Source organism: Schistocerca piceifrons, chromosome 8 (genome assembly GCF_021461385.2).
Source record: "Schistocerca piceifrons isolate TAMUIC-IGC-003096 chromosome 8, iqSchPice1.1, whole genome shotgun sequence".
Classification (NCBI taxonomy): Eukaryota; Metazoa; Arthropoda; class Insecta; order Orthoptera; family Acrididae; genus Schistocerca; species Schistocerca piceifrons.
Window position 1 is genome coordinate 285,245,249 of NC_060145.1, and position 16,654 is coordinate 285,261,902.

Genomic DNA, 16,654 nt, shown 5'->3' on the forward strand with positions numbered 1-16,654 from the left:
CCGTTGGTACCTGAACACGGAGCTACCGCATTCATGGATCGGCTGTGCTATAGAAGGGGACAGCTGTTTCATGAAATGGCCTCCCCAATCACCAGATCTCACTCCGTGTAACTTTTTTCTGTGGGGACACATTAAATATCTGGTGTATGTACCACCTCTACCATGTGATGTAGCAGAGCTCCAAGAGAGAATACAGGAAGTGACTGCCACAGTCGACGATGCCAAGCTGGGATGAGTATGGCAAGAATTGAATTTGATTACTATATTGATATCTGCTGGGTCACTCATGGTTTGCATATTGAATGTTTGTAAAAAACAACTTTCAGAGTTTCTCTTCAAAATACAGTATCTATAACAACTGTACAATCTTTAGTTCTTTTGTAAAAAATAATTGAGTCTTCCCGGACTGTATGTACTCCCTGTATTATATGGACTGACAAGGCACATTTTACATTGTAGGATGCAATAAGTACACAGTACTGTTGAATTAGGGGTACTGTCGAACTGCACATTGTCCACAAAGAGCCATTGTGCTCCCCATATGTGGCTGTTTGGTGTGGATTCACAAGCACCTTTATTTTTGGTCTGGTTTCCCTTGTCGAGAATATACCCAGTGGTCCTCTCAGGTGCACAATAACATCTGCACTTTATTGATACCTCCTTATAGAGCATGCAGGTCCTGCTATGGAAGAACACAGCTGTGTGGAAACCACAGTTTTCATGCAAGATGGGGCAACACCTCTTATCGCTCACCCAGTGAAAGATCTGATACTTACAGCATTCCACAAATGTGTTATCTCCATAGGTTTTCCAAATGAATGGCCTGTGAGAACAACTGATCCGAATCCATGTGATTTTTTGGCCTTGGGGTTTATCTAAAAGAACAGATTTAGCAGGGACACATTCGGTCTCTACCTGGTCTGAAGGCCAGTGTACAGGAACACGTTGCTCAGATTCCACTGCCAGCAGTTGTTGATCATGTTGTTTTATGGGTGCAGCATCCCATCTACAACTCTGCTGCTTGTATTAAACAAATTGTGTAGGAAGTGGTTTATAGTAAAACCAGCATTATGTTCTCCTCATTGGTTTGACCTTTTTGTGTACGTCCTACTCATAATCCATTACACATGGAAACATTTGCATCTGGTGGCCAAAATTGGAGCTAATTCTTTTCCAGTGTAAATCAGTCCTGCTGAAACACATTATAATATCTTACAAGTTTTGCTTCCATATGATAATTGCAGCCCACATTGGACCTCTGTGAATAGCTGCATTTTTAATTATTACCAGAATAATTTCTCTTAAATCTTCTGATGTCTTCAAGATAATTTTAATGTACAGCCTTCCCTTGTGGTTCTTAAACCTAGTGTTTAGTGTTTGCAATGATTAATTTGTCATGAATGCAAAAAAAGAAGAAGAAAGAAAGAAAGAAAAAACTACTAGCAGGGGCCTTCACTTTTCACTCCCTTACCCCAGGCTGCCAGTGGGCTGACAACTCTTTTATGAGCATGGGGCCCAAAGCCATTTCAATATGTCTTCATTTCTTATGCTGCAATGTTTCTCTCGGACTATATCTTTTCTTACAAGGAAACATCACCAACTTGGCCTCATATTTTGAGGAGAAAAAAGCAAATGTGCAAGATATTAGTCCCAGCAGTTGGTGTCATTCAAAAATTTGGAACCTAATTCTGATAATACAAAGTTATTACCTTCTGAGAGTGCAGCGTTTACACTTTCATGCTTACCAATTGTTTCTCATTTGCTCCACCACACGGCAGCTGTCTAACACCTGATCACGAAGTACTGTGCAGTGGGATGAGTAAGAGATTTCTGATATACTTTTTTGATATTGGTAACACGCCCCATTTGTTGTGTCAAAGTGCACAGTTTCTAAACTGTAGCTGATGTCTTGAAAGTTTTTACATTGTGATTCAGAAATGCAGTATAAATGAATGAAGAAAATTAATGTCTTAAATAAGTAGCATAATTCTATTCAATTATTAACATTGATGTTGTGCTTTTATTTCATTTCAATTTTAAAACTTGCACTATTAAATTGAAGTATGCTTTAATGGTAAAGTAAAAGGTAAATCAAAAATCATTGGCTTCATTTTATACTAATGTGTCCTCGAACTATATTGTGAAACATATGGGGCAGTTGTGTCCATCTCTTCCCTCACCTACAACATCCTGTGAATAGGAGGCCTATGGTTGTTACTCTACTGTATAGTACTTCATGCTCAGGCATTAGGTGTCTGCAGCGTGGCGGAGCAAGTGATAAAAAATAGATGTACACAAAAATTTAAAAGCTGCATTCAGATGGTCATAACTGTATGCTGTCAGAATTATGTCAAATTTTATTGCGTTTTTGATTGCTAGGGCTGAAATCTTCCAAGTGTGTTTTTTCTCCTTAAAATACAAGGTGCCAGCTTCTTTCATGCCATCTGATTCTGAACCTGTGATTCTCAATGTTGTTCCATGTCAACCAATGACAAACAGTGATCCTGGAGTTGACTCATCATTTTGGCCCTTTCACGTGTAACCAGGACACCCTTAATGTGATCATTGAATGGAGCAGGAATAGACACTACTGTCACCGGCCAGAACTGCAGCAACCAGTGTCCTCTGTTCTGAGATCCATGTTCCTTTCCAAGAAACACATTCCACTGATAACCATTCTCCAACTCTTTGAGGTTAGTGTGCATTTACTCTGAGCCTTTTGCCCAGGGAGAGCATCTGGAGGGATCTGTGCATTGCTTCACACATTTGTCATCAATGACTGGTCTCCCCAGTGTACCACATTGGAAGCAATGGCAGTGTGAGTGCTGACGACTCCAGCAATCACCATTTGCAGTATTTATTTACTCCTGGGCAGGGGAATTTCAGTGTGCATCACCATTTGGGCAGTAAATCTTTGTATGGTAGTCACCATCTGATTGACCAACCTTTTTTCAATCTTGATCTGTTTCATTAGTATTCCTATCCACTTTAGTGCTGCCAATTGCACCTATCCACCTTATGACAATCTCTGTGATAATGACCACTTTCTGGTAATACTGTCACTCATTTGTCATCACCTGATGGACAAGTTGTGGCAACTGGTCTGTTGGGTGGCGCCACGGAAGTGACAGCTCTCTATAGAGCCAAGTGGCAGTTGCATACTTCTGCCATCACCTTTGTCTTTTCTCCATCAAATTGCATCGAAAAGCTTGTGTGAGACACCTCTGATACCCCACGTTGCTGGAACTGCTGTCCCTCTTTCCATGGGCCCCTTCACCAGCAGTCATCGTCATAGTGGACAAAAAACTTTACAACAGCTATTCAGGCCTGTCCAAGGGCCCTGCTATGTCTCCACTGACATTTTTAATAGAGCGCCCTCATCACAGTTAAGCAGCTCTGTGCAAAGACTCATTATTGAATTCAGTGCATTAAGAGGGAATGCTGGGAGCACTATGTCCCCTTGGGAATGTGTGCCTCTTTATCACTTGTGTGGGCTTAGCTCCATAGTCTAGAGATCGAAACCTGTTACGCCTTCACGGTGGTGCTTCTACCGATGTGTCAGTTCTTGCTGATTACTCCATGACCCATTTTGCAATGGTGTTGGTGTCCTTTTACCTGGCTGTCTATCAAACATATAAAAGACAAACTGAAGATGTCCCGGTATTTGTTGCCCCAAATCTTCCTTCCTCCAACGCTGAAAAATATAATGAACCTTTCAGTGACTGGGAACTGGTACAGACTCTTGATTCATCACAATATACAGCCCCAGGCCCTCATTGCATTCATAGTCACATAATGCAACATATATGATTCACAGATTTCATCTACTCACTGTCTTCAACCAATGGCTAGGTAGGTGTTTTCCCTTCACAGTAGAGAGAAAGTGTTGTTAGTTAGTTACATGTTCCATTGATCAATCTCACAGGAACCGTTATGGTGTGGAACATGTGAAATGCATAAGAAATGCACACATGAATCAAGATTCCATTTTTTTCCCTAAGGAACCTTAATTCATGTGTGCATTTCTTATGTGCTTCAAACGCTCCTTTTTTTTTTTTTTAGAAAAAAAGTAATTTACCTGCCCCATTCTCTTAAATGGCACAAAATGTGTGTATTATACCTATAGATTTATTTATTTATTTATTTTCAAGAATTCATCTATGGCACAGAAAGAGTTGTCAAGGAGTTACTATTTCACTTTATTTTTGAAAGCCCTAAACCAGGCAAAAACCCAGTATCCATTGACAGCTGCCAACTGATTGGCCTTGCCAACACACTCTGTAAAGTATGGTAGCCCAACAACTATGTTGGGTTCTCAAATCTTGGTGTCTTTTGTCCCTCTATCAGTGTGGTTTCCAAAAGGGCTACCCACATCTAAGCATCTGGTGGTTAGGAAGCAGCAATCCAACATTCCTTTACTGAACACCAGTATCTCATTGCAGTCTTTTCTGCCCTACATAAGGCATATATAACTTGATGCCATCACATTTTCCCACCCACCATGACTAGCTCCCTGCCAATATTTAACTCATCAGTTTTTATCCTGTCTATTGTTTTAGGTAAGAGTTGGTAGATTCCTTAGCTCCCTGTTGGTCAAAGAGAACAGTGACTCTCGGGGCTCTGTGTGGAGTGCTACACTATCCCTCTTCGCCTTCAATGTGTTTGTCACCTGTATCAGACTAATAATGACCCTGCACTGAATGTCAGTGACTTTTGCCTTTGGTTTAGCTGCCAGTCTGTAGTCTTGGCTGAACACCAACTCCAAGGAGACATCTGAATGGTCTCCACTTGAGCCCTTTTCTTTGACTTACAGTTTTTGACCAAGAAAAGCAAATCGTGCGTTTCTGTCTTTGGACCATGGTTCATCCTGATCCTGTATTCTACTTGTGTCTCTGGCTTTTGGGCATTGTTGCACAGGCTCTCTTTAAGGTGCCCCCAGCGAAAGACAGTCCCTTAGTGGTCGCTGGAAGTTGTTGAGGCAATTACAGAGAATTGGCGAACTCTACAGTGACATAAGCGACACCCTTCCCTCGAGCATCTGATAGCCTTTAAGCGGCTCTGTGCCCATGTACGCCAGCTTATAAAATGACGGAAACAGGAGTGTTGGGAGAGGTACATGTCGACCATTGGGTGCCATACCTCACCATTTTTTCTTTCAGTCTCTCCATCAACTGCAGAGCTATTAGACATATACATTTGTTCTGCTGTGGTGGGTCATGTCTATCTTGGGGTTGATAATCTGTTCACAATGTTGTTCAAAGTAGCTTACCCTGTTCATTACTAGACCTACTTCTGCATTACTCCTGTTTGGTTCTGTGGTAATTACCATGTACCTACCTGACCAGAAATCCTGTTCTTCGTGCCAGCACACTTCATTAATTTATTTCCACTAATATTTTAACAACTTTAACGTATCCATGTCCCTAACTGAGCTACCCAGTTAAGGGATTTAACATTCTTCACTCTGACCCATATACCGCCAGACTTGTTTCTTCTAATGATGTTCTCCTGAGTTGTTCCAACTCTGAGAATCAAATGGGGACAGTTTTACCTCTTTTAATATTTTACCCAAAAAGATGTCCTTGTCATTTAACCATACACAAGATCTGCATGTCCTCGGAAAAAATAATGTTAATACTAGCATAGCAAGCTATGTTGACTATCAGTACATGGCCAGAATAGTCAATCATCCAGATAATTGCACCTGTGACAACCAACAATGATGCTACCCATTCTTCAGGAACCATTTGTTAGTCTGGTCTCTTCACAGATACCATTCCTATACATGTGATTGCAACTGCAATTCTGCTCCCTGTATTGTTGAGGCACACAAGACACCCAACTGTAGCACGGTCAATGTTTCATACTAGCATGGTCAATGTTTCATACTAGCATGGTCAATGTTTCATACTATCTCTCACACCTGCACACTTGCTTATCACAGTCCACAGTTTTAACAAACCGTGGTGTTGCTTGAAACTTGAAACTGCATTTCAATTTATACCAGTGACATCACCTAGCACATCTTAAGGGCTAGGTTATGTTGGTAGGCCATAATTTGCATATTTCGCAGCTATATATATGCCCCCGGTCGAAATCTCTCAACTTTTAATACATTTTGAAGGCTTTAATAACAAGATGTTCCCTACTTAAGACGTCCTGGTTCCTGCAAGAGTCTCCATACAGTGATGGCTAAAATACCCGATTGTCTGATGTCATAGTTCCTATACTAGTTGATAGCATTCATGATCACAGCTGATGGGTTGATTAGCCTTCGGTACTTCTGTGTTTGTTCCTTTTTTATTGAAATGATAATGTTTCAGGGTGGAATAGTTAATTATATGTTCTTAGATTCATCACTGAAGGATATTATAAGACACACTGTGCTGATGGATTCATTGAACTTGTGTTAAAGACCCAGTCCATCTGCTGTCAATAGTATATTGAAATTTACTGGTACAACATAGCACATCATATGTTTGGAAAATGCTCAGGTCATTCCAACGTCGAAGAACTGATACATCACTGAGGTCGGTTAATTGTAGAATTATGAAACGCATTTGTTTTAGCCACAGTACATTGTTCTTAAGGTGGAGGAATCACCAAAAGTTAAAGTGGCATCTATGACACCTCAGGTAAGTGTAATAAGTTTGCAACTGGTCGTGATAGATATCAGTTTTCCAACAGTTAGGACAGTTCAGTGAAATTTGGCATTAATGGGCTAAGGCAACAGATGATCGAAGCTAAAAGTATGACATTGCATTCAGTGCCTCCTGGGACTGGGTGTTTGTGTTGTCCTCATCATTTCATCATCATCATCATCGTTTGTGAGAGTGACTAGATTGGACTGTGAAAAGAAAATGGACTGTGTAAACATTGGAACTTATTACGGGCGCTGATGACTGCGCAGTTGAGTGCCCTACAAACCAAACCTCATCAAACTTTCAGTGCCTTTCCTGGGCTTGTGACCATATTGATTGGACCCTAAATGACTCGAAAACTTTGGTACTGATCAGAGAGTGCCATTTGCAGTTGGTAAGAGCTGATGATAGTGCTTTGAGTGTGATGCAGACCCCATGAAACCATGGACCCTAGTTGTCAACAAGGCATTGTGCAAGCTCTTGGTGGTTTCTTAATGGTGTATGCTGTAGTCCAACTAAACTGATCATCGACTTGAAATGGGTATGTTTGGCTACTTGGAGATCATTTGCAGCCATTCATGGGCTTCATGTTCCCAAACATGTTAGTGGGCCACAATTGCTCATGATTGGTTTGACAAACATTCTGGACAATTTGAGTGAATGATTTGGCCTCCCAGATCACCCGACATGAATCCCTTTGAACATTTATGGGACATAATCGAGAGGTCGTCCTTGTAAGATATCCTGCATCAGCAACACTTTCAAAATTATGAAGGGCTATATAGACAGCGTGGCTCATTATTTCTGCAGGGGAGTTTCAACAACTTATTGAGCCCATGCCACATTGAGTTGCTGCACTCTGGGCAAAATGAGGGTCAACACAATATTAGGAAATATTGAATGACTTTTGTCAGATCAGTGTAATATTGTACCCATTGATCTCCTAGACACTTTCTTTCACATTTCTATTTCATCCCTTCATTGCCTCAGCTCAGCAGATGACTGGCCTTTATAGTTACACAAGAGCGTATGCCAATTGGTCTGTGTGTGTATCATCTCTCTTCAATTTCCGTCTGTTATTGTGGATACATTGTTCTAAACATCTTGTAACTGTAAGTTCATTGGTGAAAGTCTTTCTAAGTATTACAATTTCCACAAACATTTAGAGCGTCTGCAATTCTACTCTAATGCAGGCCTGGAGTAAACCCCTTCATCTCCTCTATATTATCAGTCCAAACAAGCGTTGTTATCCTAACAGGGAAACAGAGTAACACTTTTCATTGTAATGCCAACTATTAGGCCAACTCCTCCATCGAAAGGGAAATTTTTTGCGAGAAATTAACTGATGAATCAGGAGATAAACTACCTGCAGCGAGGTTTTAAGTTGATTTCTGCCTGGCAGAGGAAAAAGATGAAGGAAAGTTTCCATGCAGATTTAGGTTTTCCATGGTGTCACTAAATTCCTTAAAGTGAATTGTTCCTACAAAAAGAAAAGCAAATTTCTTTCCCCATCCTTGTCTAATTCAAACGCACTCCATCTCTAATCACCTCAATTAGGTGGGAAATCAATCTCTATTCTTTTTTTCCATTCTGGAATGTAGTATCCCAGCTTAAGAATGATATGTGTACAGATACCCTTAGAATTTCGTGCTGAAGCGTCCCATTTAGGATAAATAGCTGTATTTGGGGGGTGAAAATGTAAGAGAAGAGGGAAGGGCAAGAGGAAAGAACTTCTATGTATGAGATAATATTTGACCTAATCCCTCTTCTACTACCTGTGATCTGCCTGGCTAAGGCCAGCAGATTTCTAACTTGTAAATAACTTGACACTGGATGTAACTCTCATAACTAATTTTGCTTCACAAAAAAATAAAATATAAGAGGAGATCAAAAAGTTTCCATTTGAAAGCTGTATGGTCCAGAATCAGAATAGTAATCAGATAAAATCGCTGTGAGCCTTGAGGCAATCATCCCAGCAGTGTTCCGGTGCTCCAGGTTTAAGATACTTGTTTGTTAAAACATTGTGTCCTGCTGCATGGAATAGTCCATAAATGTTTGCCGCACATGCTCATCTGAGAGGAATCTTTGATCATTCAGACCCTTTTTTAAGGGACCAAAGGTGTGATAATCACATGAGGAGATATTAGGAATATATGATGGCTGCTTGAATGAATCCCACTTGCACTGGCATAACTTCTGTGTTGTGGCATTACCAGTATGAGGATGGGCATTATCATGAAACAGCACGGAAATTAGTGTGCCATTCCACAACAGTGGTTTTCAACAGACTTGCTGCCCCCATACACATTCTTCATTCTCAGATGTATGTCTACTGGTGATTGTCCTTCGGCAGCAAAAAAAAAAAAGGGCACACTGGTCTTGTTTGGGTGCTTTTGGTAATAACATTGAGATAGTTCACATTACGGTATTTACCACATGGACATCAGAAAGACACGAATGTGACACTAATCCCTTGCCTACATATTGGTGCTTATATACCTGTACTGGAGTCGCACTGCATTGCATATACACTGCAGCTATGCCCTCAAATAGAAACTTTTGGGTCACCTCTTATAATTAGAGCCTTTAAGCTTGCAGTTTACTTTAAACTGCAGTAAAAGACCAAATCCTCAGACAGCTAAAGTTTATTTATCAAAACCTGATGCCAGCTCGTGTTGCATTTCACGCCTGAGCTTGTTGAGTACAGTTATGATCCTCTCGCACGATGTAAAGAGCTAAAACAATAAGAGAAAATGTGGACTCGGAAGCACCAATTAAAAAATGTCATATATCTCCCAGCTGGCAGCAGTCCTTTCGATTCAGTGTCACTTCACTCAGTCTGTGTGTCAGCTTTGCTGCTAATTTCATTAAGACACTTCTCAAGTGGCCTTGTAAAGTCAAAGTGACCCATTCCACTTTCAAGACTTTCCCAACTCCTAAAAATTTGAGGATGGTCAGTAGGAATCAAAATGGGTGGGTAGCTTTACATCGATAACTAGCAACTCTATTACACTTTGTGTGTGTGTGTGTGTGTGTGTGTGTGTGTGTGTGTTTTGAAACTGCAGTTTAGTTAAGAAGACATTACTTCCATCCTGTGTTTTAAGTGCAGATCTTTGTTTCATTTTTAGGGTTTTAGAAAGGGAGCTATTTAACTTTGTAATCACACCATCTCAGAATATTTGGAACAGATAGTAAAAGCCCCCTAAGCATGCTTACAAAGTCATATCATCATGAACTTCGTGTATTTTTCTGATTTGTTCTTTTCCATTAGGCTAAATTAGTTTTTTTAAGAGGCATATTCTGATTATGGATTGGAGAAAATGTGTTTCTTTGTTGACAGGAAACTTTGGCGAATTTGGAGAGGCAGATATATGCTTTTGAAGGTAGTTACTTAGAGGACACTCAGCTTTATGGAAATATTATCCGAGGTTGGGATCGTTACCTTGCTAGTAACAAAAATACCAACAGCAAAGCAGATAAACGTAACAGAAAGTTTAAAGAAGCTGAACGTCTCTTTTCCAAGTCTTCCATTACCTCAATGGCTGTAAGTAGCTATTTAATTTTTTAAAATGTACCTATATGCTATTATAACAGTATGATTCATTCATAACAATGGGACCATAGAAAAGGATTTCAAAGTCTTCGAAGATTTCAAGACAGTTACCAACTTTGAGACTGAAACGTGTGTAAAGATTCTTGAAGATTCTGTTCTTTATTTTCTTCTAATATCAATACTTTCAGTGGAACTGTACCAAAATAGAACTTTATTGGGAAAATTAATAAATTATGAGGCATAACCCGCTGCCATTACTTGTCTTCAGAAGTCAAAATGTGTAGTACTGCTGATACACACATATAAAAGTAAAAGCAATACACTACCTAGCTTTTTGAACTTATAGTCCCTTCATCAGGGGTGAGAGAGATATGTTGAGGAAGGTTCAAAAGGAAGGATGGGTCACTCATACCTCACAATGAGAGACCCACAACTGTAGTGAGGACCAGAGTAGACAAAAGATGAAGGGGGTGAGAGTTTCAAGATGACTTTTATATGGTGTTAGGAACATATCTTCAGTTTTGTTTCTGTAATATATTGTTGGTTAGTTAGGTACATATTCTATGACTAACTTGCACAATATACAATGATGTATTAACAAGTCCACTTCTTTTTAAATGTGATTGCATTTGAGTTGATATTACTAAAAAAGAATAGTAAAATAATAGAAACATGTACATATTTTTTGTGTTACAAAGCCTAAATTTTTAAAGTGGAATAGAGGAAGTTGCTAAGCAGATTTTTATATTTTTTTTTTTATTTTTTTATTAATATATACTTCAATTTTGATTTTTGGAGTTGAATTGTTCACCCCTTTCTAAGCAAACTCAATTTTGATGAAAATTAATGAAGATCATTCTCTCTTCTAGTATTATAAATATGGGCATCACTATTCTTTCTGGACTGAAATGGTTATTTACAGGAAATCTTCATGAGAAGATGTATATTTACTGATGCTTGCTTAATATATCTGACTCCTTAACAACTACCGAGCGAGGTGGCGCAGTGGTTAGCACACTGGACTCGCATTCGGGAGGACGACGGTTCAATCCCGTCTCCGGCCATCCTGATTTAGGTTTTCTGTGATTTCCCTAAATCGCTTCAGGCAAATGCCGGGATGGTTCCTTTGAAAGGGCACGGCCGATTTCCTTCCCCATCCTTCCCTCACCCGAGCTTGTGCTCCGTATCTAATAACCTCGTTGTCGACGGGACGTTAAACACTAATCTCCTCCTCCTCCTTAACAGCTGTCAACAACATTATCATTACAGCTTCACATATATCTTATTGCATGCTTCTGTTGGAAACCTTTTCCAAGATGATTACCCTAAAATATAACCCCATAGAATCTGGGTTCAATTCAAATAAACAGTGCTTATCAAATGTTTCAAATTACATTCCATATCAACAGAAAAAATTATTTTTATTACAATCAGAATTATGCGTAAAGTGTAACTTTCATGTACTCATCAATAAGGTGACCTGAGATTAATATAGTGTGATTTTCTCTTAAATTATATTTTCTGAGAGTGGTGTCATAGGTCTCAGTGCAGCTCACCTGCCATACTTCATAGCTACTGGAATCACTTGATTATTCTTCATGTTTTGTTGCCATTTTTAGTAAATATCCTCAGACTGAAGATCACACAATACTAGTTTCATACCATCTGATGAATGTGCTTAAAAATAAGCAAGATTTTGTTTTTTAATGGGACACAAATTTACTTCTACAATGTAGGAAAAGACAGGCATAATTAAAAGACTTTTAATTGTGTCTGTCTGCAACTTAAAAGTGTCTTCTTTATAGTAAGTAGCTATCTGTGTTTTCCTACATTGTTGGTATTCCTACATGGAGTTTCCATTGTTTGGCAAATTTACTTCTTTCACCAATGCTGGGCACCGCGAGGAACACCCACTCAGTGTTCTTTACCTGGGTTAACTCCATCTAGTACCTTTCAGAACATCAGAGAAAACACCTTCGACAATTTTTTTGGAAAAGATAAATGAAATAGCAAAAGTAAATAAACCCCCATCACAGTTTAGTGAAACACTAACAGTGTTAATTGTTTCTAAAATGAGAGAGATGGTGGCAGAATTGGAACTGTGAATTTGGACATGAGTCATTTTTGAACAGTTAGTGAGTGTTGCACATGAAAGGGGGAGGATATGTGGTTGAGTCATAGTCTGGCACACAGTTTCTGTCTATCACAAAGTTTTTGAGCTGCTTGAAGCTACACTGTTAGTCTGTGTTAAATATGTGTTGGTTCCTCAGTTCTAATTATACAGAATACGTCAGTTCAAAATCTCTGTCAACCAGTTCGCACCTATAACACATGCAGCTACTCAACATTTTTTGCCTTCATTATATGACTGTTCTTTTAATTTTATGCATAGATAGACCTAATTAAACCACAGCATATCTTTTTATTATTGATGTAAATGTAATACAATTGTTTTAACCTAAGTGTATATTGCTTTTTCACTTAGACAGAGGAAGCAACTTTCACTGGAAAGTGATGTCAAAATGATATAGCATATTTGCCAACTGCTAATCTAGTGCTCATTCCACTCGCAGCAACTTAAGCAGTACTCATTGGTTTCTGCCTAACCACACCTTGGAAATCATGACATATTTGGAAAAAAACAGCCGGATGTTTGTGACCAGAAAGAATACATACTGAAGTCACAGGATCAAAGAAATTCAGCACTGAGCCGATAGTCCTCTTATATGTAAATAACATTAAATATTGCAGAATTGGATGACATTAATAATAAAGTCCTAGAATCTTTTAAAGTCACAAAGATGTATAAAAAAAGTATTTGAACATAGCAGTTCTATAACTCCATGTCTCTGACCACTACACTATGGTGAACACATTCTGCTTTCAACAACAGTGTCTTTCACCATAGGCTCTCCGAAGGGCTTTTACCACTGATGTGTATTTAACTGACATTTAACTGTAACAAACTGTATCAACACTTAATGTGTTTGTGACAAATCTTTACATACCTTTGCCTTGAAGTGGAATACTGTCATAACACACTAGTCATGAAGACTGCTATTCATTTTAGTCTTTTGTCAAAGGCCTTCTTGTGAACTAGAAAACACACACGCACAACCACTGTCTTTGGCTGCTGTGGCTTGACTGGGTCGTAACTGCATATGATGGAGCAGCAATCTGGTGTTGGGGTAAGGAGGTGGCATGGGATGGGGGGGGGGGGAGGGGGGATAGCAAGGTGGGGTAGTGGAAGACATATAGCTGCTTGTGGGAGCATGTAGTGACATGGTGGGAACACGGTATGGGGTGCTAGGTACAGTTATGAGGTTTTGGTGTGTGTGTGTGTGTGTGTCGGTGGGGGAGGGGGGGGGGGAGTAGAAAAGGAGAGAAGGGGAAAAAGACGAGAGGATGTGTTGGTGAAATAGAAGGCTGTGCTGTGCTCCCGAGTGAGAGTGAGGGTGGGATTAGATATGTGTAGAATAGGGACTAGCAAAAGTTGAAGCAGGGGGCAGGGATTCAGAAAAGCTGGTGTTGTTAGGGAGGATCCAGATGGCACAGGCTGTGAAGCAGTCATGGCCACAATTCGTCAGTGGCCATTCATGAGGACAGACTGCTTGATAGTCATGATGCCCACATAGAAGGCAACACAGTAATTGCAGTGTGGTTCGTGGATCACATGACTGCTTCCACAGGGTACCTTACATCTGCAGAAATCCATCACCTAAAAACTGATCCCAACATTATAATGCTACATGCAGACAAAGGCTCCAGTGCTGTGGTTTTAAACTACAATGATTATCTGGTGGAGGGACTCTGCCAGCCGTCAAATTCATCCACCTACAAACCCTGTTGCAGTAACCCCATTCCAGAAATCCAACAGGATCTCTAACCCCTCCTCAATTTCATAGGCCCATCCCAGGAGCTCTCCCTGAGTCTGTCTCTCCCTCTCTCTCTCTCTCCCTCCCCTGACCCATACACTCCCTGCACTCGTATCTGCTACATGCTTCCTGTAGTCCATAAACCTAACTACCCAGGGTGTTCCATTGTGGCCAGATACTGAAAGAACATCTGCTCTCATGGATTAACACCTTCAGCCTATTACCCATAACCTATCCTACACTAACCATTTCTTCCACTAATTCTCCACACTTCCTGTGTCTTTACCACACAGCATCCTGCTCATTACTCTTGATGCCACCTCCCTCTACACTGTCACCCCCAGTGCCCGTGGCATTCCGTTATTGAACATTATCTTTTCCATTGCCTGACTGACTCCAAATGTACAACCTTCTTCCTGGTCACCATGACCAACAATATCGTCATCCACAATTACTTCTCCTTTGAAGGTATCTGCAAACAATTCCAGGATACAGCAATGGGTATGTTCATGGCACCATCCTATGCCAGCCTACTCGTGGGCCATCTAGAGAGTTCTTAACTATCCAGATATTGATGACATCTTCATGATCAGGACAATAGGTGAGAGAGTAAGGACATTCTATTCACATTATTCCAGAACCTCAACACCTTCTCCCCCATTCACTTCACATGCTTCTCCTCGGGTCAGCAAGCCACCTTCCTTGATGTTGACCTTGACCTCAAGGATGGCTACATCACTACCTCTGACCATATCAGACCTACCAATTGCAAGCAATACATCCAGTTCAACAGCTGCCTCCCACCCATACCAATAAGTCTCTTCCATACCAATAATTCCCTTCCACACAGCCAAGCCACCCATGGTTGTTGCATCTGCAGTGACGAGCCATTCCTTTCCAAATGTGCTGAGGGTCTCACCGAGGGCTTCACAGACTGAAATTGCCCACCCAACATTGAACATACGCATATCTCCCATGTCTCTCTAATCTCCTAACATCTCCCATGTACCCACTGATTGGCCGCAAAGGAGCCCACCGGCTAACCACCAAGGAACATTCCTCTCATGACTCAGTACCATCCAGGACTGGCAACAACTGAATCACATTCTCTGCCATGGATATGACTACTTCTCCCCATGCCCTAAACTGAGCAATATCCTACCCACTATCCTTTCCACCCCTCCCACAATGGTATTCCACTGCCCACCAAACCTTGCAATATTCTTGCCTCGTATCCCAGCAATAGACCTAGATGCAAGACCTGTCCCATACATCCTCCCACCACCACCACCACCTACTCCAGTCCAGTCATAAATATTTCCTGTCACATCAAAGGCAGGGCAATATATGAAACAGTCATGTGATGTACAAACTAAGCTGCAACCACTATAGTGGTTTCTACATAGGCATTACAACTACAAAGCTATATGTTCTCAAGAAAAGCCACCAACAAACTGTAGCCAAGAGGCAGCTGGACCACCCAATTGCTTAATATGCTGCCTAAAACACTGTTCTTCACTTCACTTCAAGGACTGCTTCACACCTTGCGCCATCTTCTGGATCCTCCTTACTGACACTAGCTTTTCTGAATAGCACAGATGGGAACTCTCCCTGAAATATATCCAATGTTCCCATAACCCCCTGGACTCAACCTTCACTAGTCCCTGTTGTCCACATACCTATCCCCTTCTCCGCTTCCACTCCAGCACAATACAGCAGTCTAGTCTACCAATGCACATAGAAGCCCTTTTACTTTCTATACTTCTCTCCTTTTCTGATCCTCCCCCTCCAAACCTCCCAGATGTACCTAGCAGCTCCTATCCTGTTTCACCATGTCCCTGTCCCCTCCCACAAGCAGCACTATGCCTTTCCCTACCTCATCCTTCAACCCTCTCTCCACACCCTATGCCGCATCCTTACCCTCACCGCCAGATTGCTACTCCCATCAGGCAAAGTTACAACTCCATCCATCGACAGTGGCTAGACACAGTGGTCATGTGTATGTGAGATGTGGGTTGTTTGTGTGTGTGTGTGTGTGTGTGTGTGTGTGTGTGTGTGTGTGTGTGTGTGAGAGAGAGAGAGAGAGAGAGAGAGAGAGAGAGAGAGAGAGAGTGTGAGAGTGAGTTATTTCTACTTCAGAAGAAAGCCTTTTGGCCAAAGCCTGCAATGTATAGCAGTCTTCATGTTGTGCTTGTCTGTGTCTCAGTGTCTCCTGTATGCGGTGAGTAGCAGTCTATCCTTTCCATAATATTGTTGTTGTTCCATCTTGAACTTTGCATAAGTTATAATATGAAAACAACGAAATATGATGTGGCTTCTCCGAAGTTCTTCATTCATCAACTGCTATCGCTTTTCAACTGCTATCAAAGTGCTCCTATCGAGTTTCATGGAAGATACGCCATTTTCCTAGTAAGAATCAGGTGAAAAGTAAGTCGTCCTCACTTCCTTTAACTAAATTAAGCATTCTAATAGAAATCCAGTTTCCTGTGCCTATTTCAATATTGTGACATTAATGCCTTCCACAGGGGCAATTCTTGCATCAGGTGTTGTCTCCTATGACTTTTAAAAAAACCCACATCATATTC

At 40.7% G+C, this 16,654-nt stretch overlaps 1 protein-coding gene across 2 annotated transcripts in view; it reads left to right on the top strand.

The window, feature by feature from the left end:
• The window catches only part of LOC124711243 (chromatin modification-related protein MEAF6), a 55,421-nt gene that overhangs the window by 23,576 nt on the left and 15,191 nt on the right, over positions 1–16,654 (top strand). Inside the window, exon 2 of one of the 2 annotated variants that reach the window (XM_047241209.1) lies at positions 9,982–10,185. The exons of the other annotated variant lie outside the window; for it this stretch is intronic. Coding sequence (XP_047097165.1) covers positions 9,982–10,185 — 204 coding nt within the window. The remainder of the gene's footprint in view (positions 1–9,981; positions 10,186–16,654) is intronic. 2 annotated transcript variants of the gene reach the window in all.